General features: G+C 39.4%; 1 protein-coding gene across 13 annotated transcripts in view; it reads right to left on the bottom strand.

The window, feature by feature from the left end:
* NTRK2 (neurotrophic receptor tyrosine kinase 2) overlaps nt 1–23,357 on the bottom strand; it is a 204,588-nt gene that overhangs the window by 118,398 nt on the left and 62,833 nt on the right. For 8 of the 13 annotated variants that reach the window (XR_007906910.1, XM_051801381.1, XM_051801379.1 and 5 more), the window contains one exon: nt 5,265–5,336. The exons of 4 other annotated variants lie outside the window; for them this stretch is intronic. Coding sequence is in view for 8 of the 9 variants with exons in the window: in XM_051801381.1 (XP_051657341.1) it covers nt 5,265–5,336 (72 nt within the window). In the remaining variant the exon portion in view is untranslated. Of the gene's footprint in view, nt 1–5,264; nt 5,337–13,079; nt 17,274–23,357 lie in introns of those variants that run through there. One more of the 13 variants, XM_051801388.1, reaches the window with a different exon arrangement.

Consider the following 23,357-nt stretch of genomic DNA (forward strand, 5'->3'; position numbering starts at 1 on the left):
CATAGATAGAAGACAAACAAACTAACTTATTAGCAGGCAGGGATTCACTGAAAATTCTGTATCTCAATTACACATCAGTGTCTCTCTTCAGATCACATTTTCCCATAACTGAATTTACTTAGCAGTTGGAAAAACTAGGAGCAAAAGAGACTAAATAGTCTATCCCATGAAGTTGTACGTCAAGATAAAGAGTCTTGATCCTTTTACATGTTCCAGTTGCTTACAACAGGAAGGTAGCACACAGTATAATCAATATAGTATCATATTAAACTGAGGACTATTTACAGTAACCCAAAACTAAAAAGTTTTTGTTCTCCTTTCCAATTCTTAAAAATATCCAGTATATTTTAAAGATTTCTTTTCCACTATCACTATCTTTTCCTCTAATGTTTAAATTTATGCTCCATAGTTTGTCATTTTATGGATGCCGCCATCTGTATGAGATTTTCAAATAGGGTTAATAAAATTGGAGTCATCTACATCAGTGTTGCAGGCAGTATTCAATCTATTTAATGGTTTGTTTCATTGATCTACAAGTTCATAAAATGAGAATGGGGGTCGAAGAGAATTATATATACGTTAGTACAGAACCCTATAAAGCTGTTCTCACTGTGAAGTAAATTAGAACTAAGAGATGCTAAAACTCAACCTTTTTACTCAGCATTTCAGAGGCAAAAAAATATTTTAGGTAACAGTCCTGTACATTGCTACCAAGGATCATTTAATATCTTAATCTGTTTTTCCTTAGTTTGATTTGGAGTTTTGATTTTATTTCCCAGTATGACACATTGGAAGACATGCTCATTTTCCAAGCAGGCAGCAGAAAACAAAACATTTTTGTTTGCACTCTTAAGGACAAGATATTCCATCTTTCTCAATGAGAGCCATTATCCTCCTATCCTCAAACACACTATCCAAAAGAAGTTTCCTTTTACAGGGATGAGGCTGTTGGTGTAGTTGTTTTGCTTCCTATTGATTATTGAGAGCCAAGGACATTAGGAGCTGAAGCTCAAACTACCAGTGCACAGAGACAGTCAGTATATATATTTTGGACAGCTTCTAATTCAGGGACAGGTTAAAGTAAAAAAGCGAGAGTGTGAATAAGGAACTGTTCAGAAACTTTAACAGAACCCTATATTAACAGCATCTCCCCACAGAACCACAGCAAATGTGCACTAATAGAAACCCAGTTAATAGGAAAGAGCATAGCAATTACTATCTGCATACACATTTTAAAACACGGATGGCTGTGGGTTACTTTATACTTTATTTGCATGAAACACTGTATGCCCAAGAGATCAATCAATAGATAACGGATGCTTTCTCAAAGCTTTCTGCAAGTACTTAAAAAGTCAAAGCTGTTAGGAAAGAAGGCTCTTTAGCTTATGACATTCCTAGGATTTGTGTTTAATACACTCATTGGTATGCATGTAAAATACAGAAACCCTACTAAACAGATACAGTGTTGACAAGTGTCAGTTTACAGTCACAATAAAGAAAATCAGAGCACATGAAAGGATAGCATAATTACGTCTTGTCCCTTTGAAAAAGAGAACCACTATCAACTTTGAAACTGTTCTGTCCCTACCCAAATATTGAGGACAACTCTAACATCATGTTAGCTTACATAATTCCAAGGATCAATAAATATGCTATATTTTCAAGACATGACCTCTTGACAGGACCTGGTAAGCCAGTTTTTATATACAGATTAGGGAAATAATGTTGCTCATTACAGTACAAGATGACTTACGGAACTCATAACATATATTCACACATATTCAATTATACTGGGATTATTTTGCTTACTGCTGCCTTACAATAATATTAACACCTTTGATCAGCTACAGTCCTCATTGTTGTTATTGAGCAATTCTCCAGTCTCCTTCCTATGGCATTTTATCTTGAGTTTGTGAAATCTGAATACTTCTTGCAGGATGTATCTCATAATCGCTCAGTGCCTCTAGTAAAACAACTGTGGCATTTTTTTTACTTTATTAATCTCAACTGCCTTCCTTTAAAGTCACTACTAATCAAGCACTTCCATGTGGCAATTAAAAATCTTCCTTAAAAAAAGTGATCTATACATGGTCAATGAAGAAGATACTGGAATGACAGCAAGCAACCAAGAGCCAAATTCCAGCTAGTCCCATTAATGTCATGCTCCACGAAGACTATGACATTTCTATACATCTCTTCTTCCTCTCTCCTCTGCAGATTTTAAGGTCCAGGAGCAGAGATCACTGCCACATTTGGATATCTTGGCTCAAGTATTTCCCATGGGGAGTCAAGTCGAGCCAGCACAGGTATATGAAGGGCAGGTTCTGTTTGACAAACCTGGTCTGCTGCTATGACGAGGTGATGCACTTTGTGGATGAGGGAAGGGCTGCAAACAGTAGTTAAAGGCTTTAGTAAAGCCTTTAACACCATCTCGCACAGCATTCTCCTCAATAAACTGGCTGCTTATGGCTTGGATGAGTGCTGTTCATGGGGTTAAAAACTGAAGGGATGGCTGGGCCCAGAGGGTGGTGGTAAATGGAGTTATATCCAGCTGACAGCCAGTCACCAGTGGTGTTTCCCAGGGAAAAACCGAAAATACCATAAAAATGCTCCTAGTCATCTCTTACCATAAATCCAATGCCACGGAACAGGGAAGAGACAACCTTACAGTTGCCTTCCACTGAACTTTTAACTACACTATTTCTCCCTCCACAGCAACACATAGGTTTGAGGTAGGTGAAGGATGAGGCACAGGATGTTTCCTCATGAATGTCATGGTCTGAATTTACATTACTGAAAAGTCATCTCAAAGTTTTGCACATATCTTGTAGGCAGCTTGAAGAATATACAGTTGGGTCCTGCATCTATTTCATAGAATCATAGAATTAGCCGGGTTGGAAAAGACCTCCAAGATCATCAAGTCCAACCCTTGATCCAACACCACCGCAGTTACTAGGCCATGGCACTAAGAGCCACATCCAGTCTCATCTTAAAAATCCAGGGATGGAGAACCCACCACTTCCCTGGGCAGCCCATTCCAATGCCTGATTACCCTCTCCATACAAAATTTCTTCCTAATATCCAACCTAAACCTCCCCTGGCACAGCTTAAGACTATGCTCTCTTGTCCTACTGCTGGTTGCAAATATCCTTTCCCTCTCCATGTAAGTGAAACAAACTCCTGTCCTGTTACCCAATCAAAGAAAACCACTATCAAACATATTGCTGTCATATAACTTTGTAGGGACAGAACCAGGAAAGGAAGAGTGCTATTGCTCAGTTATCTCTGTAGCATTGCCAGGGTGAGCCTTCTGAATTTCCCTCCTTGTACCTGTATTAAGGTTAATAAAAGCTTGAAATTAATTTGAAATAAGTGATATTTCTTCTGAAAGAAGAAAGATTTATGCTTTCATTGGTGACAATTCACCCTGAAGAAATTTTTAAGAAATGCAGAGTCCTCAGTCTTTATAGTCAAATACTCTTGCCTTTCCAATCAATAAATAGACAATCCCATACACCTGACTCTTCTTTGGTCAGGCATACAGAATGCCGACTTTTGGGCTCCAGAAACCAAACAGGTCCCAGCCTGCAACAGTCACAGGTCAGGAGTCCATGGAACTTGGCAATGCTTTGGCCATGATTTTGCCAGCACTGGCCAACATGATGCTCTCCAGCTACTGCCTCTGCAGAAAGAACCAGCAATAGTGCTTACCCCCACCTTCCTTTCATGAGATCGCGTTCCCATCTCATCCCCACCTCCCCAACCTCCTCCCAGAAACCAGACTCAAGACTTATATGGAGCAAGGCTGCTGCAAACTAGAGCTTGATTGACTCTACCATACTAGAGTAATCATGTGAATTCAGACGTGGAACAGACACACAAAAAGATCAGAACAGTAGATAACAAGCCAAAACCTCGGTGTGAATGGGATGTGCAAGCCTACTTGCTCCCAGACCTGTGTGCTAACATAAAGACTTCAAAGACAGAGGCTCAAGAACACATTTGTGTCAGTGAATAAAAAGACATCAGAGCCCAGGCATAAGCAACGGTGTATCTTTTTTCATCCATAATTATTTATTCTACATTAAAGTAAGTTGCCATTTTGGCCTAAGATAAATAGCAGTTTCCTAAACAATGTTCCAGTATGTCTCAAAGGAGAATGTGTATCTGAAATTATTTTCAAGCATGTATGAGGCCATCTTATTTGAAGAATGAGGGAGAAGAGAGATTTAAACCTATAGTCACGATTTGTGCCTTTCCCTAAGGGCCAGAGAATGTGCCCTAGCCCCAGCTGCTTTGATGGCATACTAGTAGCCTCAAACACTGCTGTGCTTTGCCCCAGAACTGAGTGAAATTATACAGTACATGCAAATCACACACTGCCTACTCTCCAGGGGGACCACTTAAGAGATAATACAGAACCGAGTTATTTCTGATTACCTGAAGTTAATTGGAAGAGGTGAGTCAGTTAGGTGAAATGCATGTTATTATTGCAACTGGTTTTATAATTTTCAAAATAATTGTACCAATATTTATTAGTGTAGGGCCCCAAACCCTGGCTTTTGGCCAATTATAATTATTTAGGCTTGTTGCCATGAATTAGTATTGATGGAACACAAAGCGGTTTTTGACATTCTGTCTGAAAAACAGTATTAAAGGCACTTGAGAGCTTTTGTGATTTTACTCTTGCCTGGACTGGAAAATAAGATGTTGACTGAAAACATGTTAACAAACTTAGAAAAAAAACCCACCCAAAATGAACACACATCTAAGATCAGTAGTCTAAAACACAAGATTTGGGACTTCTCCCTGAACACACAGCTGGGTTTGCTACACCAAATGGATTCATATCAATTGATTCACAATATATTTGCAATGAGCAAAATGGGACAGCAAGTTACATTCTCACATGACTATTTGGGCCATCCCAATTTTTCAAATATTTCCTAAAATCCCTTTTAAGCCCTGCTCAAAGCCCTGACATTTAGACAAAAGGAATTTCCCAGATTCATAAAGGAACCTAACATGCATCATTAGTTATTCACTATTTCGACTGCATATATACTTTTTTTAAATAAATGTATGTATTCATGTATACAGACATAGACATAACAGGATACATACATTCTGGAAAAATAACTGGAAACAAATATAGTTATTTTATAATTACATCTGTTCTAAGAATAAATAATTCTATAAATTCATCAGGTATATTTAATAACAACACTCTTTACAGGTTAGTCTGAACAGCTTTATTATCTCACCTTCATTGTCGCAGTCTTGCAATGAAAGCCATATTTGATCTACCAGACCAACTCCTTTTACTTCACCATGAACTGGAATGGAATGCACTACCATTAATGCAGTTGTCAAGGGTTTGGTTTGCAATTGCCAATTCTACTCTTTTTTTAATATTTATATTTCTTCATCAATTGCCTTATTTCATCCTACTCTGCAGAAGGGAAAACATTCATTGTGATACTTTTAGATTGTTCTCAGTTCACATTTTTCACCCTTAGGCATCTATAACATGAGGAAGGCTATAACTATTGATATTTTTTGGACTGGAGTCTATCAGACACAACTTGTACACATATTTTAGAGCTATAAAAATACGTGTCACTTAAAAATCTTTATGAAAAATTGTAATATGCTTTATTATAAGCAGTGAAGAGATATTCTTCAGTCACTGGCCAAATTCTTCTTGGTATATATTCTTGGCCTGCAAAGACAAACTTAATGTATGTGCAGAAGTCTTCTGCACAGAAGTCAAGAGTCATACTCTTAGTCATCCTGTATGCAGGAGTTTTTTGTTTGGCGCTTATGGGTTATGTCTGGGACTTTCGCTTTTGTTGGGGATCATATAGAGGCAAAAACCTGACTCATTAACAGCCAAGTCAGGAATTCACTGGGTTAATGAATTCTCAGAAGACATCAAAACAGCTTGTTCAGCACCTGGCCCGATTCCTCTTTCCCATTAACCTTTAACCAACTTGCGCTTCTGTAAGCTTCTCTGTTGTGTCAGAGACCCTGGTGTTCCCTTACTGCTTCCTGTAAGGCAGTGCAGCTAAACAACAGGTTTCTACACCTCCTCCTGTTCTACTCCAAGGTATCTCAGCATGAGGCATCACAATAAACATTAAAAGAAAATTTAGAAATTCAGTGCTAAGTATTCTTTGCAACATGAAAAAAATGAACTTCACATGCAAAGGCAGCAGATCTATGGTCAGCAGACCTGGTTATATGTTATGAATTCAATTACAGGGAAAAACATCTAAAAACAAATATATATATATATATATATATATATATATAAAAGTGAACACCAGCCAAAATGTCAAGGTTCAATTTAAATCATCTACTTAAATTATACTGCTTGAAAATTTGTGTAACTGCACATTTTATATATATGAACACACAAACTCCCTCCAACATATTTCACATGAGTCACTGAAGAGCTTTTTCCTCAGAAATTATATTAACGTTAAAAAACAGCAACAGAAATAGATTTTCTATTACTAGCATTTTATGAACAGCATAAAATCAACAGAATATATAAAAAACTGATTTGGGCAATATTAAATATTTGTCAGGAGAATGGGCTACGTGAACCGTGGACCTTCTCTGACTGATTAGGGATTATGACCAAGAGCAAATTTAGACCCGTCATGTTCAACAAGCATGATTAACTATGTTTATAATATTCTACAATAAAGCTGACCTCCAGAAGCTTGCTCCTGAAATTATTATGATAACCCTGAAGTCTGTCATGACTTTAGACCTTTATCCTGTCCAGCTTTTCCTAAAAAGCAGGAGAAGGAAGAGATGATTGCCTGAATTTTATTCGTTATTTTTCAGTTAACATAAAAATCATACTGGATCAACCTTTTTAGCTCCTACAAATACATCCAGCTTATTCTACTCAAGTTAACAGATCTTAAATATCACTTTTAAGCCACAGAATTTAACTTTCTAAAAGCAGAAATTGTAAAGTAGTATAATGTCTTCATGAAAGCTGAAGTATTGAAAGAGGCATAGGCAGCCTTGCTTGCTTCTTGATGAAGCATCAAACCTGTATTTTGGCAGCTTATTCAGAAAGCAAATACTTGGATGAGAGAACAGTCTAACATGATTCTAAACAAAAGATATTAAAATATTTTTCAGTATTTTTGACCATTTACGATATTTTCAAACCAGGAAAGATAAATTTTTCCACTCCCATTAAAGGAATGTTGTTTCCTTTTCTGCAATTTAAATACTGGATCTGGTACTCCCCTTAGGGTTTACAATACAACTTCAGAAAGTGAGGTGAGTTAATGAGTACGTAACAAGTTTACTTAATCTACACTGAACTTAATTCTAAATAAACAGAAAAAATGTGTCACAAATGTACCAAAAAAGTAGACAAAATAAATAGTATTTTTAAAAACATATATTTCATTTCCAGCTCTGGAAAACACATTGTCAGAACACATTAAGAAGTATCATCGCTCATGCAGTGGAAAAAACCTTTCCCTTGCAAAGACAGAAACTTAATTTTCCACAACTCAACTCTATTTTACAGATCTTGCAAAATCAAATAACTGACATATGATATAACACTGCTTCACAGCTTTCCTGTCCCTAATACAACCACAGGATTATTGGAGATATGATGACAGAGGGAAAGCCCCTTTCATGCCTGACACAAAGACATTTATGAGCACAGCACCCTGTACTTGAATCAAGGCAGAGCCCTCTACTATAATGATATGACTTTCTGTCCAAGTACATTTATGCTAAGAGTTATTGATGATAACCTCGATTAAAATAGTAATTAAATCATCAAAAACACTCCTATGACGGGCAAGGGTTGTGAGAAGGACAGAGACCAAACAGCAGTCGTGACCTTGAAAGAAAAGTATTGATCTGATTTTGCCTTGTGAAAGGAAGGATGGGAAACTCAAACCAACCATCCTGAATCATTAATGAGCTCCCACAGCATGCTCTTAATTCCAGTTTTTTTACATATCCAAGTGGGTTTTTCTTCAGGTTTCCTCAAAAACAGCACATTTACAATCCATACATGAAAATAAACTACCCATTCATTCAAGACAATGTGAAGTATTTCTAGGCAACAAAACAGAAAAAGAATATTCCAAATCAGAAGATCATTATTAAATACCTCATTCCTATTTACAAACATTCACTATGATTGCATGGTTGTGTTCAGCCCCATGGCTCTTACATAAACTTTATACAACATCAAGAAAAAGACAGTGGAACACAACTCTATAAAAAAAGTTTACCATCTTTAACTACTATAGCCACCTAACATCAGAAAGGTGTAATGATGAGCAAAAAAATAAGCTGCATATAATCCTATGCATAAACCTGTAATTTCCAGGCCAAGGGCAAAAAGCTCCTCTTCCATGCATGCTGCTATCTGTGGAGTCTATCACAATGCTGATTCTGCACTGACTGGTAGCTCCTATTTCCATCAGTGGTGTTTGTGGTGCTGAAAAAGCAATAGTACAGGCTGGGGCAAAAAGGTTTGCTCTCACTGATGGCTGAACCCTATAGCACCCAACACAACAACAGCACTAGCCGTCCTTCTAATTTTACACAGCTGATCCACATTTTTAATCATCTGTTTCGGCATGCACAATGATTTGCACATGGTGGGTGGGAGAGGCCTCATTTCTTTTGCATTCATTATTTTAACTGCATATATATTGTACACACTGAAATTCACTGTATTCATTGAAATATTCAGAGAAAGTCTGACTACTGCTTGCATTTGTTACTGTATTCCTTGATGTGTTCACATCCAATCTTGTGACCACATGTGAATAGCACAGGACAGATTAAGTAAACCTCTGTCAACAGAACTGTCCTGGCTAGAGGCCAGGCTAAATGCCACTGTACAGAGCTTTGCAGAATAAACTTTCTCTTCCTACCTGTTTGATTCTATAGCGGCTGTGGCACAAGAAGCACATTTTTGGCTCTGCCTGTCTGATTTTGGGTGCCATTAGTCTGGCCTTGGTGCATCCCAAGTGGAAGTTTAAATATCTATTTTTTTTTTGTTTGGTTTTCTTAAAAAGATGCACTGGAATTCATGAATATGCAGGTTCAGTGAGGGACACCATAAAAAACAGGTGACAGCAGAACACTGTTAACAACTAAGCATCAAGACATCACTCACAAGAGAAGCACAGATTTCTTCCTCTGGTCCCATAATATTACTTTGAAACATACATACCTTCTAGTATCAAATTCCACACTAGCAAACGAGCCTAACAACCATACAGTTCCACTGACTGTAAGAGCTTAATTTCATGTTGGCAGCAATTAGAGGCAAGAGAAAAGCCAGCTTCCCAAGCTTTCACTCTGCTGTTCTGAGCTCAGGGCAGCTCCTGGCCCCAGTTATGGTGATTAGACTAAGTCTGGTAACATTTGCAAAATACTTGTAAAGGTTGCATTCCCAATACTGGCCTCATCTAGAACAAACTCTTACATTGTTTTTCTGGGATACATCATCTGGCCTATCTCTCACTTAGAGATCATCAGAGCTGACATTCTCCACAGCTTTCAGTCCTCTCCCCTCAAGGCTTTTTCTCTTGCTTTCATTCCTTTCTTCAATCACTTTCTCACTGATTTTTTTGCTTCTCTCTAGGATATCAGAGACCATGCTTTCAAAGTCAGGTTGGGACCTTCCCCAGATAGACAAGAAATCACACTACCCCTGTTTCTGTCATTCTTCCAACTGCCAGATTTTAGTCCCACCTTCCTCATCACAATTAACTATGCATCTTCAATCCCAGCAACTCCTATACAACTTCGGGTTCTCATGTTAATACCTTCCCGCTCTTCTCTTCCTACTCAGAATACAAACAATCCTTCCAGTACAAAACTGGGAAAAGGTGTGATTTTTTTAGCCTTCTTTGGCTTGCTTTCTCTTAGTTTCACAACAACTGTTTCCTTTTTCCCCATCACAATTTAAGAAATTCCCCACCTGCTTACCTTTTCTGGTCTTCTCACTTGGAGCTGAAGTTGTCCTCTTCTCGTTTTCCTTACCTCTTTTTTCACTTCTCTGTCACTCTCTCCATCATTTCTCAGTTAACCCAACTTCTCTAACAACCAGCTTGTCTTTTTTCTTTTTTTTTTTTTGAAAAAGTAATCTCATCTGTCTCTCAAACTATTACTATATTTCTCACTGTGCTCACTGAATGAGTTGCAGGAGGTTCACCTGCTCTTGTTCTTGGACTACTAGTCTTCTGACTGCAGTATCCCTGTACGTACCCAAAATCTTGCTCAGTGTAGTCCCAACCCACGGCAGTTATTTTCTATTAGTTTTATATAACCTATCATTCACTACCTGTGCTTAGTTTTGCATGACTCATGGTTCAGAGCTATTTGTACAATCCAAACTGCCACACACTACATTTCCTTACAAAACAATCCTTGAATCCCTTACAATCAGTTTCAAAACAAAGGAGAAAATGTAATTTTCTTCACAAAGTAGCAGTCAAGGTGATGCTAACACACGGAATCTCCAAGCAAGCGTTGTACTGTTGAAGACAGATGAAACTCTACACAAAGAATTAGAAAGCACTGTATTACAGAAAAGGAAAACTGAATCTGTTGACTCTGGCTGCAGGAATCATGCAAAATCACGTAAAATTTCCTTTTCATGTTTTTCCATCCTAGATCTATCATCTTTTAGACCTATTTTGCATTATTAGCAAACCCTTTTAGTGAAATGAAACAAGAGAAATGTGCCAGAACTACAATCACATTCCAAAAGGTGAATCATAAGCAATGAAGCCATGCAGTATTTAAAAAATTGATGAATTTGGTTAAGTGACTAAACTATGACTACATTGGACAAATAAAACCATTCAAATACCATAAAAGTTACGCTAAAGAAAGCAGAAAACTATTTTGATTCACGTTTCAAAGATATTTATCTGACTATAGCTGAGAGGCTATACACAAAACCAAGAATGTGCAAGCATATGTGACCACAAACATGAATGTACATGAACCCTTCGGTCTGTGTAAAAAGGATTAATCACTTCAGTCTATAACCTGTGTTTGTGTCTACCACTAGACACACACAGTTTTCTCACTGGCACCAGCAAAATACTTTTTGCTGTACCTTTTGTGCTTTACACACACACCAGCCAATGCAGTCGACTGCATCTGTAGTGCAGCTAAGAGCACCCTCTGATATTTCTTAAACTCCCTCCTCCATAACATAGAAGAAGCTAAGACACAGAAGAAGCTAAGACATAGAAGAACTGGTCCTGGTTCATACCTTGTCCAGAGTAGATTCAGAAGTGACCTTATTAGCTGGGTTTCTTTTCTGTTACCTTTTTTTTAAGTCCTGCCATGTTGTCTGGAAGCAGTAATATAGCAAAACACTGATATTTCATCCCCTGGTTAAGGAGCTGTCTAAGATGCCTCACTCATCCAGAATCCAGTGTGTTACAGTGCCAAGGTTAATTGAGGAGCTAAAGGCCAAGATTAAGTTCCACCTATTCTCTGGGAAGATTTAGTTTCCCATGTTATTTTCCCAGATGCACACAGAAGCTGACACAGCCAACCGCAGTACCTCTGCCTGCTGCACTTCTCTCCCCAAAGAAATGCTAACACCCATCAATCTAAATGAGTCTGATTCCCATCTACATTCATTTACTGGCAGGATAGTATAAAGGGGCCATTGTGTAGAAAAAAAGTCTGGCTCACTGACCTTTTTGTTGTATTTTATGGAGGATGCCATCACCATACCAACATCTTTAGATACCAGTGATGCATTCTATCAGCCCAGTTCCTTCTCCCCTTTCAAAAATCCCTGCACTTAGCAAGGGTACTCCTTCAGTTTTAAACATCAAGCCAACTCTTTGACTAAGTAACAGTAATAGACACTGAATTCTGAAGCTGACACTGTAGCTGAGGTTCTTTTTTTTTTCCACCTCATATTGAAGCAAAACAAACTGGTAAGCAAGTTGTGGAACTGAACGAAAACATTTCAATTAAAGCATTTCCATAATATTGCTCACAGGCTTGATTGTATTTTCAGGATTTTAACAGAGAAAGGTTATCACTAGCCAGCTACAATGGAAGGAACTGGAAAAAGACAGAGTGCCTAACCAGCTAACTCTGAAGTATTTAATTAAAATTTGAGTAAACTTGAAACTTAGGACAGCTGGAAGAGGCACTAGGAAACTCTCAGAAGCTCTATGCCTTGTACTTAGAAGGTAAGTAATAAATGACAGGAATTTAGTGTGCACAGAGTATGAGAGCTCAGTGGTAGAGATCACTGTTCCAGTGTCAGCTGATATACATAACAGCTCAAATGAACATCCTTTTACTACAGGTGGTGGTCAGTGAGAATGGTGCCTAGCTTTATACTTCAATCAATCAAAGCACCTGCTTGTAGAAGTATAGCTTCTACTTAGCAAAAATGTTGTCCTGACTGCTGGGAGCAAATTAAAGTTTGTGATAATTACCATCACTGCAGTACCTAAGCACTTAAACTCTAGGTGATCTCATTGTGATTAATAGTGAATGTCTACTGCAGCATGAACATTTTTAAAAGAACACAGATGGGTCACAGTCAATTGCATAGAGACTGTAAACACAAAGTATGAGTCTTCCTTTAGCACCATGAGGGCAAGACTGTCAGCCCAGAGCTGCCACAGGCAACACCTGCAGGATGGCAGAAAAAGACAGTCTCATCCTTCTCCCTGGAATATCAACTTCTCCCTCTTCAAATTTGGCACACTCCAGCCTGAGCCATGTAACTGGATAGACACTTCCAGTCTCTGCAGGAACACATAGACTCTGACCTGAGAAACTGTCTGAACACATCAAAAGGAAAAGCTGGTGTTCAAATTATCCAAGTCTCTCTATGGCCTCAGGACAGTACGGTCCAACAGCCTGAAAGCATAAAATCTCCTCAGTTTCTCTGCTGGTTAGCTATCATCCTTCTCTTGTGCGTGCCATATGACCTGTAGAATATGCCATGTCCAAGACACAGGTATAGCCTGCTTTGCCAAGGAGTAAAAAGAATGTTTCCTCTGGTTCCTCTGCCTTCCTGCTAGATTGCTAGGAAATTGCACTTTAAACCACCTATATGGCATTCCAAACTATTACTTTTCTAAAATAAAGCCATGTGTACTTATTTTATACCCTTTTTTACCAAAACAACAGGGTGCTTAATAGACAGAAAAGAAAGCTTCTCTCCCTCGTCAGCCTTCCTCTGTGCAGCACAGAATGCAAGAACAGCCATGCTGGTCCAACCAAATGAAACATCTATTGCCCTGCCTCTGACACAAGTCAAAAGCATTTGCCTGAGGGATCATGTTAGCACAGAGCAAGTGCATACCAGAACACCTTTGCCACACCACACCACAAAGATTTCATGTGCCTGAGGTGATGACTTTGTGCTTAATAGCTGTATCGTTCAAACTGAGAGCCGCTGGGCAGGGAACAGGCCCTGTGCCATCCACCTGACTCACAGCCTGCACTCCTAAGGCACCTGAGTTTTACTGTGCCACTGGCAGGTTGCATGACTACTTCTGATGGCAGCAGAATAGTCCGCATTAATGTTTGGAACATGCTGGGAGAGGCCATTGCAAGAGCAGCTGCAATGCAGAAGCTCCAGGAACAATGAAAAGCAGCTACATTACTTGCCTAGCTGGTAAACTAGCACTCAAAAGCATAAAAAGAGAGAAATTTAGCAGGGGAGGCTCTGCTCTCTTAAGTGACTGAAGGCTGTGAGCACTTACAGGAGACCTCCAAGAGGATGGCCATGGGCAGAAATATTTAATTTGTGGTAGACACAAACACATGATTTGACCTGTTTTAACTTGACTTTCAAGCAGCTAGAGCATGAGAGACATTCAACACATGCACAACTGCATCAGAGCAGCTGAAGACCCAAGATATGGACTGCTTGTAGTACATAACCCCACTTGCCACAGGAGAAGGACACATAACAGCACAGTTTGTGTGAGAGAACACTACAACGGCCCTCAAAAAAAAAAAAAAGGATATCAGCAGATTCTAGTTTAGACACTATTGTGCAAAAAGGCATGTTTCTACAAAGTATATTTCTTCTGCTGCCTGTTCCAGCAAGAGGAAACAAACAGAGCGATTAGGCCACAAATCTCTTTTGGAACACCTTCAGTAACAAATAATTCATCTGTGGGCACCAGCTCCTGTGCCTGAGAGTTTCCACAGGAAATGAAGTGTCATGGTAACTCAATTCACTGATTTTTAAGGAATGTTTTTCTACCAGTTTGAATTACTCACAACATCTTCTAACCAGAACCAAAGTTAAAATCTGTCCTGCCCCATGTTGGGGCTGGCCCTGTCAACTGTGGAGGCAAATCCAGGAACACAGGCACTCCTCACAAGGGTTATGAATGAACTCCTCCAGCTGCAGTTGCTTCCACATATGCTCTGCCGAAGAGTTGTGGCAGGGACTAAATTGTGCCACAACTGTAAGCCATCTTCTTCTTACTTCACAAGAATGATGCATTTAAAATCCAAAATGGGTATGAGGGAAAAGATCTGAGTTCCCAGACATGCCAGCTCTCTATTTTCATACCATCAATATTTGGAGTAGGCAAGTGTAGAGGGAGGAGGACCACAGTTGTGACTGGCTGGCCAAAGTACCAGGAAGAAGTGAAACTTTGTGACAAAGAGAATCAAGAGAATGGTTTGGGCTGGAAAGGATCTTAAAGACCACCTAGTTTCAACCCCTTTGCAGGGCAGGGACACCTTCCACTAGGTTGCTCAAAGACCCATACAGACTGGCCTTGAATACTTCCAGGGATGGGGCATCCACAACTTCTCTGGACAACTGTTCCAGTGCTTCACCACTTTCACAGTAAAGAATTTCTTCCTAATATCTAACCTAAACGTACCCTCTTTCAGTCACACAAAATGCTTTGTCATCTAGCAGCAAAAGGTGAAGAACTTTTTATGAATACTTCTTGCCTGTTTACATTACTCCTCTTTGTGCTCCAGGGTACTCAGCTATGCCAGGCAGTTGAAGATACACTGGGATTAACCTTTAATGCTAAGAATAAAACTGATCTAGGCTAAATAATAGTTACCAAATAGTTTGCCCATTTTACTTCATTATAAAAAATCCTATTATATTGCTCCCTCCCAAACCTCTTTTTCAAGAAGCTCCAAAAAATCAAACAGAGCAAAGCAGAAAGATTCTCAACCCCTCTTTAATTTATTTTCTTTTTTTAAATTTTCAAAGACAGATCTCATTTTTCTTTGTGGTTTCTGGTTTCTCATTTCCATACTAGAAATGGCATCAATTCTTCCTGGTTTCTCCTAATGGCAAAGTGAACAGCAATAAATGGGACAAAACAGGGTAGAGGACAAAACAGAGAGAATGAAAGACTCTTGCTTAAAAAGGCAATTTTGATTTTTGTGTAGGATACAGAACAGGTGTCAGAAGAAAATGGACTTTGAGGGCAGCACAAAAAGCTCCTTCAAAACAGAGAAGACCATTCCTATTTCAGTCATCATTCATTTATAGGGAAAAAAGTCATTATATATAATACACTATTCTGATCCTTACACTGGATTATCGTCCAGCCTGAGGACTGAGTATAGCCCTAATGTTTTAAGTAAATAAATGTGAAAGGCTAAAACACTGGCCAGTGTGAGGCAGAGAGGCATACTCATATTGCACTAGAAAGGAAGCATTGGGGTGGTACAGTATCTCCAGGAAAAGGTTAATTGAGAACAGCTATGAGTCACTTCGAAAAGGTGTGTTCAGCTACCCACAAAAAAAAAACTTTGGGGAATTCACTGACTGCAGTGAATTAACAGCTAATATACAAAGCTGATCCCAGGTTATAGATGTCCTGGGAGATACTAAACATGCATCAGGGGGTGCGTCTGAAAAAGAGAAATAAAAAGGGCCTATGAATTCAAATAATAAAATTTTATTTGAACTTTTGCCCAGAATTTAAATAAAACCTGAAGTGTTCCCTTTACTAGATATTCAAGCAGCTTGGCTATCTTTTGTCTTAATTTTTCTTAATTCCTCTGAACTTTCGTACTTCCTCATTTTTTCCTAAGCTGCAACAGCATTGCTACAAGAATGGCTTTACAGCACTTCTTGTTCATTCTGACAGAAAAGATACTGTGAACCCAGCAAAAAAAAAAAATTATTATTGATGCTTTCTCCAAATATTCAGACCCAAAGAGTGTAATGTCATGAGACTGTACAAACAAAACAAAGGAATTTTCAGATGCATTAAAGGAAGCTATTGATAAAAGGTTACTCTTCTGTGTTTTCACAAAATCAAGCAACAAAGAATAAGCAGTTTGTCTGACTTTTGGAAAATTCAAATAAGCATCAGAAAACTTTGAAAATCATATTCAATATCTGAGCAGTTTTTGTTTGTGGGGCTTCTTTAGACGCACACATTTGCCTGGAACATATTTTAACAAGTCTTCAATTTGTTTTGTGATTCCATACATACTACTTAAAAAGACATGGTTCCACTGCAGGAAGCAGAATAGCAACAGCTGAGGAGCTAGACTATAGTGTTCTGTGCCAGCCAGGCTCTGAGGCCATGGTGAATCTTCCCCTGTTGTGCGAAGTTCCATACTGAACACTTTTACAGGAATAAGGCAAAAAAAGAGCACTTCGAGTGTACTAATATCTTGGCATCTGTTAACACAGTTGATAAGTAGCTAACATGGTCAGGCATTTAAAATGAGAACTTTACGATGCAGTGTAACTATATTACCTACTATTGCAAGCAAAGGGTTTGTCCCAAGCTCAGAGAAGAAAAAAAGGAGGAAAACGAAGGAAAAAGGTTCAAACTTCAGAGCCATTTATAGAAATCAATGCAAATCAATAAGAAGAGGAATCCTACAGCAGTCTTCGAAAGCTGAGGAACACAAATGGAATGAAACTCTCATAAACTCTGAGAGTTATCATAAGAGAAGTGAAGTAAAGCCCTAAGCAACATGTACTTGTAATTCCCAGTAGTGTTATCCAACTGAGACTCACATACCTGAGCCAAATAATTTCCCTGTAAAAGAAGTCACTGTTCTGTAAATAGTATGCAGCATACTTTTCAGTATTTCCTTGTCTTCGCAATTAAGCCAGTATCCGAAGACAATACGGAAGAGTTCTGAAAGTGTCTTTTGTCCACATGCCAACTTCATGTACCCATTTTTTGTGTTCCTCTGCAGTGTGAGTCAACACGTTCAGTGACAGGACAAGCAGTAATGGGTACAGACTGAAATAGAGGAAATTTCATTAAACATAAGGCGGGGAAAAAATGTACTCAAGGTGATTGAACACTGGCACACATTGCCTAGAGAGGTTTTGGAGCCTCCACCCTCGGAGATATTCAATTCTAGCTGGCCACAGCAGCTTACCCTGCTTTGAACAGTGTTGCACTAGGCACTCTCAGAGTGCTCACCTGTTGGGTTCTGTAGCAAGTCAGTACAAGCCTCCAGGAGAAGCCTCTGCTGTCAGTCATTTCCGTATAAGCCTTTTTCCTAGCTAGAGATTTCACAAGGGACCTCATCTCTACCAGCAATACCTTCAATCTACTATCCATGTCACCACCTATATTGTTTAAGAACTGCTTGTTTTTTAGCATCCAGTTTTCTAGCATGCCTACCCTCAACATTTCCTCAAATGGTGATCAAAACCAAGCATATATGTACTTCATAGTAAATGATGCTTAAATCATTGGAGAACTGGGGTCACTCAAAAATAGGTAGGTAGGTAGATAGATAGACAGATAGAGGCTGGCTATAACTATTCTTTAACATAGGCTAGCTTTGCTATTCTTTAGTCCTTTTCATTCTTTCTATTTGGTCCCCACATCTGATTACTTCTTCATTCTCATTACAGGTAAGCATATCATTATGATGATCCACCTTCTCCCCCACCTCTCATTTCTCTCATTCTCCTATTTCCTCCTACATCCAATCTTGTTTTTCTCTAAAATTCTCCATGGACTAAGCCACAATTTGCCCTCACAAAGTAATGCATTCCCAAAACAGTGTGACCTGCATTATGGGCAAAAGTTCATATAAAAACAGGTGAGCGTTCAACCTTTGCACATAAAAAACTAAGGGAGAAACTCTGGGCTCTGTAAAAAAAAGAGTTATAAAGCAACTGTGGATGTAGACTAAACACGGGGTTGGGTTTCTGCAGTTTACACCTTTAAGACTGATTCTTCTCATATGTCACTACATTGATCTAGGAGCTCTGCTATTTCTGTGTGCCTAAGCCCATACCAAGGTGGAGTCCCGGCAACCATGATTTTCAGTTTTCCTTATTTCTACTGAATACATTTATAGTCTTCTTTTCAGTCTCTTTCCATTTTGTCTCTAAGCTGTTCTCTAGTCAGCATCTCCCCAGTTCTCCATTTCACTTCAGGCACATCATACATGCGTACTCCATCTCATCGCCTGTTTGTATATTGTTTTGGGGGAGGGGGAGTGAAATACAAGTACTTGTTTACACTTCTTTCCATATATTTTTACTAGAAAGAGACTTGAGGCCTCAGATAATTTTCCTTTGTTAATAATATTAGTGTTAATAATATCAGTGTAGTAGTTTGCATCGTGAAAAGCTCTCAGCAAGTTAAAAACCTCTTTTCTGCCTCAATTGTTACAACTGAGTTTAAATCTTGCAACCAAAGGAAATCAGAGTAAAATGCACCATTACTTCACTAAAAATTCTCCAGTTTCAAATTTGAGCTGTCGTCATGTCGTGGTTTGACTCGCTCAGTTCCCCTGGGGCTGGAAATGGTTAATTCCAGAGTGGCACTTCCGATGCAGAGCCAATCAAAAACTTAATAATACCTCTGTGAAATTCCATATTTAATAGGCCGGAAGAGAAGTTGTTGGGGTAGATGGAATTAGAGATCACGAGGAGAGAGAGTGGCCTAGGGGCCCCAAGCCCGAGGGTAGCGAGAGGTAGTGGGATCGATGCCCACATTCTCCACCAAAAATGTGGTGGTTTTAGCCCCCAAAAAGTCAATTTTCAAGCGCCCACAATTTGCTCCAATGTGAGAGAAGTTTTCAGACAGGCACAACTCAGCATCGGGGAATTATATTAAAATTTATTACTAACACAATAAATATTATAGAACAATATATCTATACAACAATCCTATCTCTCCTATGGTAAAACAATATATTTACATAGACCATCCTCCTTTCCCTCCATAAAGTCCAGAAGGAAAGAAGTCTTTTTCACTTTAAGGGCAGCACAGTCTCTCCTTTTTAAGGCAGCAGTTCCGATTTGTCACAGCTGGAAAATCTCTCTTTCTCTTCATTAGAATGTGGGGGGTTTCTCACCCCTACTTGGCCCCTCAATTCCAAATCAGGAGTCTCACCCATGGACTGCGAGCAGCGACAAAACTCACCTCACCAATGGTCATACCATGGAGGGTAGGAAGTTAAAGCTTAAAGTCTTTGTTCTCTGTACCATGGAAGTCCCTGTCCCTGGGCATCAAGCTCCCCGGGTCAGAACGTTTTGGGGGTTTTTGGTTCAGTTCTTACCCTGCAAATATGCCAGCAGACTTTTTCTGCTCTGTCTTCGTTGTAGGCATCAGCTTGGTTGCAACGTGGGGGGGGCTATCCCCCACCTCCTTCGTTTCAGCTGCCCTGGTCCAAACCTCACACAGGGCATCTCCGGTCTCCCTCTGCCCGTCTCTCTCTTACTGCTTCGGTCTGTGTAATTGCTGCTGCTGCTGTGGGTCTGCAGAGGCTCGCTCCATTGCAAGTTCTCTCCCAGCTGGACGGCTCCTTGTCTCTCCGGCAGGCTCCAGACGGCCGCTGGCACCGTCTGGGCCACTCCAGGCCTGCTCCACTCCCTGCCGTGTTTTGCTGCTGCTGCTGGCACTGCAGGTCCCCTCCCTGGCTGCCGCAGGGCCCAGCCAGCCTCACCACCCCACCCCCTCAGGGAGGGAAGGCAGCAAGGCCATCTGGGAAACTCCTGGTGAGTTTCTCTCTTGCTCTCTGGCTGCTGCATATTCTGGCCAGGGGCCCAGCTCAGCCCCAGCCGCTCCAATGCCACGCCAGGCCACCCCTTAGGCCCGGTCAGGGGGAAGAGGGGCCTGGCCCCCCATGGAGGGGCCCACCGGCCCCTCTGCTGTCTCCTGCTTCTAATTTCCAACTAGGCCAACAAGCCTTCTCTTCCAGCCTATGAAATATGGTAATTTCACAGGGGTGTACTGCAGCTTTCTATTGGCTCTGCATCAGAAACTCACTTGGGATTAACCATTTCCAGCCCCAGAGGGAGGTTGGACGAGTCAAACTACAACACTTCATAAATCCTTTTTCATAGATGAGGCATGTCATCCATTGCTTGTTCCTATTACAGAAACAGAGCTACATTCCTCTCTTGTATCTTGCCCTTCGGTTTGGACTCAGGAAAAACAGTAGCAGACCAAAACAGACATCTGAGACCTAGAGACCAAATTTTATACAAATTATAACAATGGAACTCTAAAAATGCCCAATAGTATGTTCTGATAGGGTGACATGGACCCAGTACAATGCTTTAAGAAACAATGCTCTTTTATTTACTGGAACACAAGAGAATGGTGGCTTAAATATCTTAAGGTCTTTGTAAAATCCTTTATGCAAAATTACTTTCATGGATCAGTTAATACAAACTTTCATTCTTTAAAAGTACTTAATAAAAATTTGCTTCTTCAAAGTAAGGTACTTAAAAGTATTAACAACTCCATCTTCCAAATGTTCATGTAGTAAAGTAATATTACTGCCCCCATTAAAAAAATGGTGCACCTAAGACAGACAATTTGTATGATCTGCCCATGACTGCAGGGATTAGAATGACAGTGTCAAATAATAAAAACAGCTCGCTGTGTGTGGTTCAGATGAGCAATATCATCATTGCCTTTACATTGTCTACTCACTAAAAATACTGTAGATTTGAGTACATTCATGTTTCTCTACATCTGATTTTATGACACTGACTCATATGAATTGATCTCTCTTTTATATTCTGCTCATTGACTAAATAATGGAATGTTCTAAAGACACTAAAGGACTGACACCCACAGAATTGGCATTTAGGTAGGCACAACACAGCACAAAAGCACTTCTATAGGTATAAATGAAAACTCAAAAAGTTCAGTATTTCAGTGACTTGAGGAAAGTCAAACAGTGTGTTCCCAAGCTACAAACTGATCTTCTGAATTATTTGTCAAACAAGGCAAAATTGTCCAGGAAGCCATTACTGCTAGAAGCTTATTGCAGACCAATTTGAACATTAGATCACACCTGTCAAACTGCAGGTTTTTGCAGAAGATAAAAGCTTCTATTTTGTAATCGGTACAGAATTAAAAGAAGTAAAAGTGTTAGCATATTAACGGCATTTCACCCTTCTCCTACTCTATAAGCAAGCCAATTGCTTAAGCCAGACATGTGATGCATGAGTTAATAATAAACAGAACAGCTCTCCCTTTTCCCATATCAGTACTTCAAACCACTCAGAGTCATCTACACTCTCCTAAATCTGAATTTTTCAACCACCAATGTGAATGAAGCAGGGGTTTTTTTTTAAGTAACTTGGAATCAGTCCCTTGCCAACAAGAAGTCAAACAAAATGTATTAAAGCAGAAAAGCAATGACCATTTGCTATTTGTTTACAGACAAGCAAGATAGGAAAAATGTTTCTTGATGGCCCTAAAAATACAACCAAAAGAATATGCAAAAGCCTGAATAAATGGTTACGTGTCTGACATAATGGTAAAGTACTCCACTTTCACCTAGACAGCACTGTATTTGAAGTCATGTAAATATGGGTAAATGAAGGTTAAAGTCTTTTGGTCATTATGTCACATCATTGTGTCAGAATGACAATACTGCTTTGAAAGGAGGCTCTTATCTTGCTTTTGTACAGTGTTTCTTAGCCAAACTAAAATACGGTAAGACAGCTGAGAAATATGCAGCAAATGAGATGAGTTCCAAGCTGCCTTCCTGTGTGTTTCTTTTGGGCCAAAACTCAAAATGTAACAAGAGTTTACAAGCAAACAGAATATAGTGAATGACAAACAAAGAATAAAAAACATTCCTGGACTATCAGTGTGCTTCTGTTGGAATAACCAGTGCCTTTATTTAAAAGTTTTCAAGGACATTCAGGGTTCAGTGCAGAAGTTACAGAAATCACCTGAGAGAAAAAGCTATCAAGAAGTAGGAGAAAATGCAGTTTCAACCTTGGCAGGCTAAACACATGGGTGTGTTCCTAACTTTTAATCAGCTTGATAAAAGAGAACGGCATCCTCCTTGAGAGGCCAAATTTTAAACTTACACTCAAGAAAGACAAGAAGCAGCTAGCAAGAACTTGAAGGAAATGTAGTATTTTGGGGTGTCCTAAAAGGGACAGTTATCTTTCTTAGATCAACCTGTACGATCTCATAACTTAATCACAGAAAGGCAAATTTCTGTACCCTGAATTGCACAGACTTGCAAGATTTTGAAAGGAGTGAAACATTCATAGTCAGGGCTTGCATTTAGACATGGTAGGTAGATCAGAGGGTGTTCAAGGAAGGAGAAGCACCTTTCAAAGCATTACACCCAAGCCCACAGACAGGATAACTGGCACTGCCTAAGTATAATGCAAATTTCAGACTATTTGTTCTCTCACCTTTGCACTTTGCACTACAGCACACAGTTCAAAGCACTGACAGAAACTTCCTACAAACACAGAAATGAAAACTTCTCTAACCCCATATGGATTAAGTAAGATTTTCCTCTACTTCTGTCAAATGCTATTTGTTAACTTCTTAAAAGACAAAAGTTGCTGCTTTGGATAAGAGTGGCTTCCCTTCCCTTTCTGATTTTGGTAAAACCTACACAAACTCTATTTATCTCTACAGTAAGGCTGCTGTGATAATACTGTTGTCTGTAACAACCCACTTCCAACTTCCCTAGCAAGCAAGGAGCAGCAACGATACTGCCCTGTCACTGGAATGGAGACATATTGTGCTAAAATTTACTACAGTTCAAATAAACAAAAATGTTTTCATCCTTTTAACTGAATGATGGTGTTCTGAAGTTTATCCACTAATTTACTTTCCATCGGTTTCCTCTATACTTCCATTCATGCTCAGTGGCTTTATTAACATTTGCAAACCGTCTATTGGGCTGGTTATGCTTGCAGCCATTTGATTACTTATATTGAGTTTTCAACATGGAAAGTAGAATAAAACAGGACTAGAATTACTCTTCCACAAATCCTCTCAGGGAGTTCACAAACACTCCCTTGTCCTCTCTACTTCAGCTCCCTTGTTATTTTTCAGTTTCATAAGTTGGTTAGATGGAGTCAG

This window comes from Manacus candei, unplaced genomic scaffold, assembly GCF_025592945.1.
Source record: "Manacus candei isolate 608988 ecotype Guabito, Panama unplaced genomic scaffold, ASM2559294v1 h1tg000051l, whole genome shotgun sequence".
In the NCBI taxonomy this organism is placed as follows: domain Eukaryota; kingdom Metazoa; phylum Chordata; class Aves; order Passeriformes; family Pipridae; genus Manacus; species Manacus candei.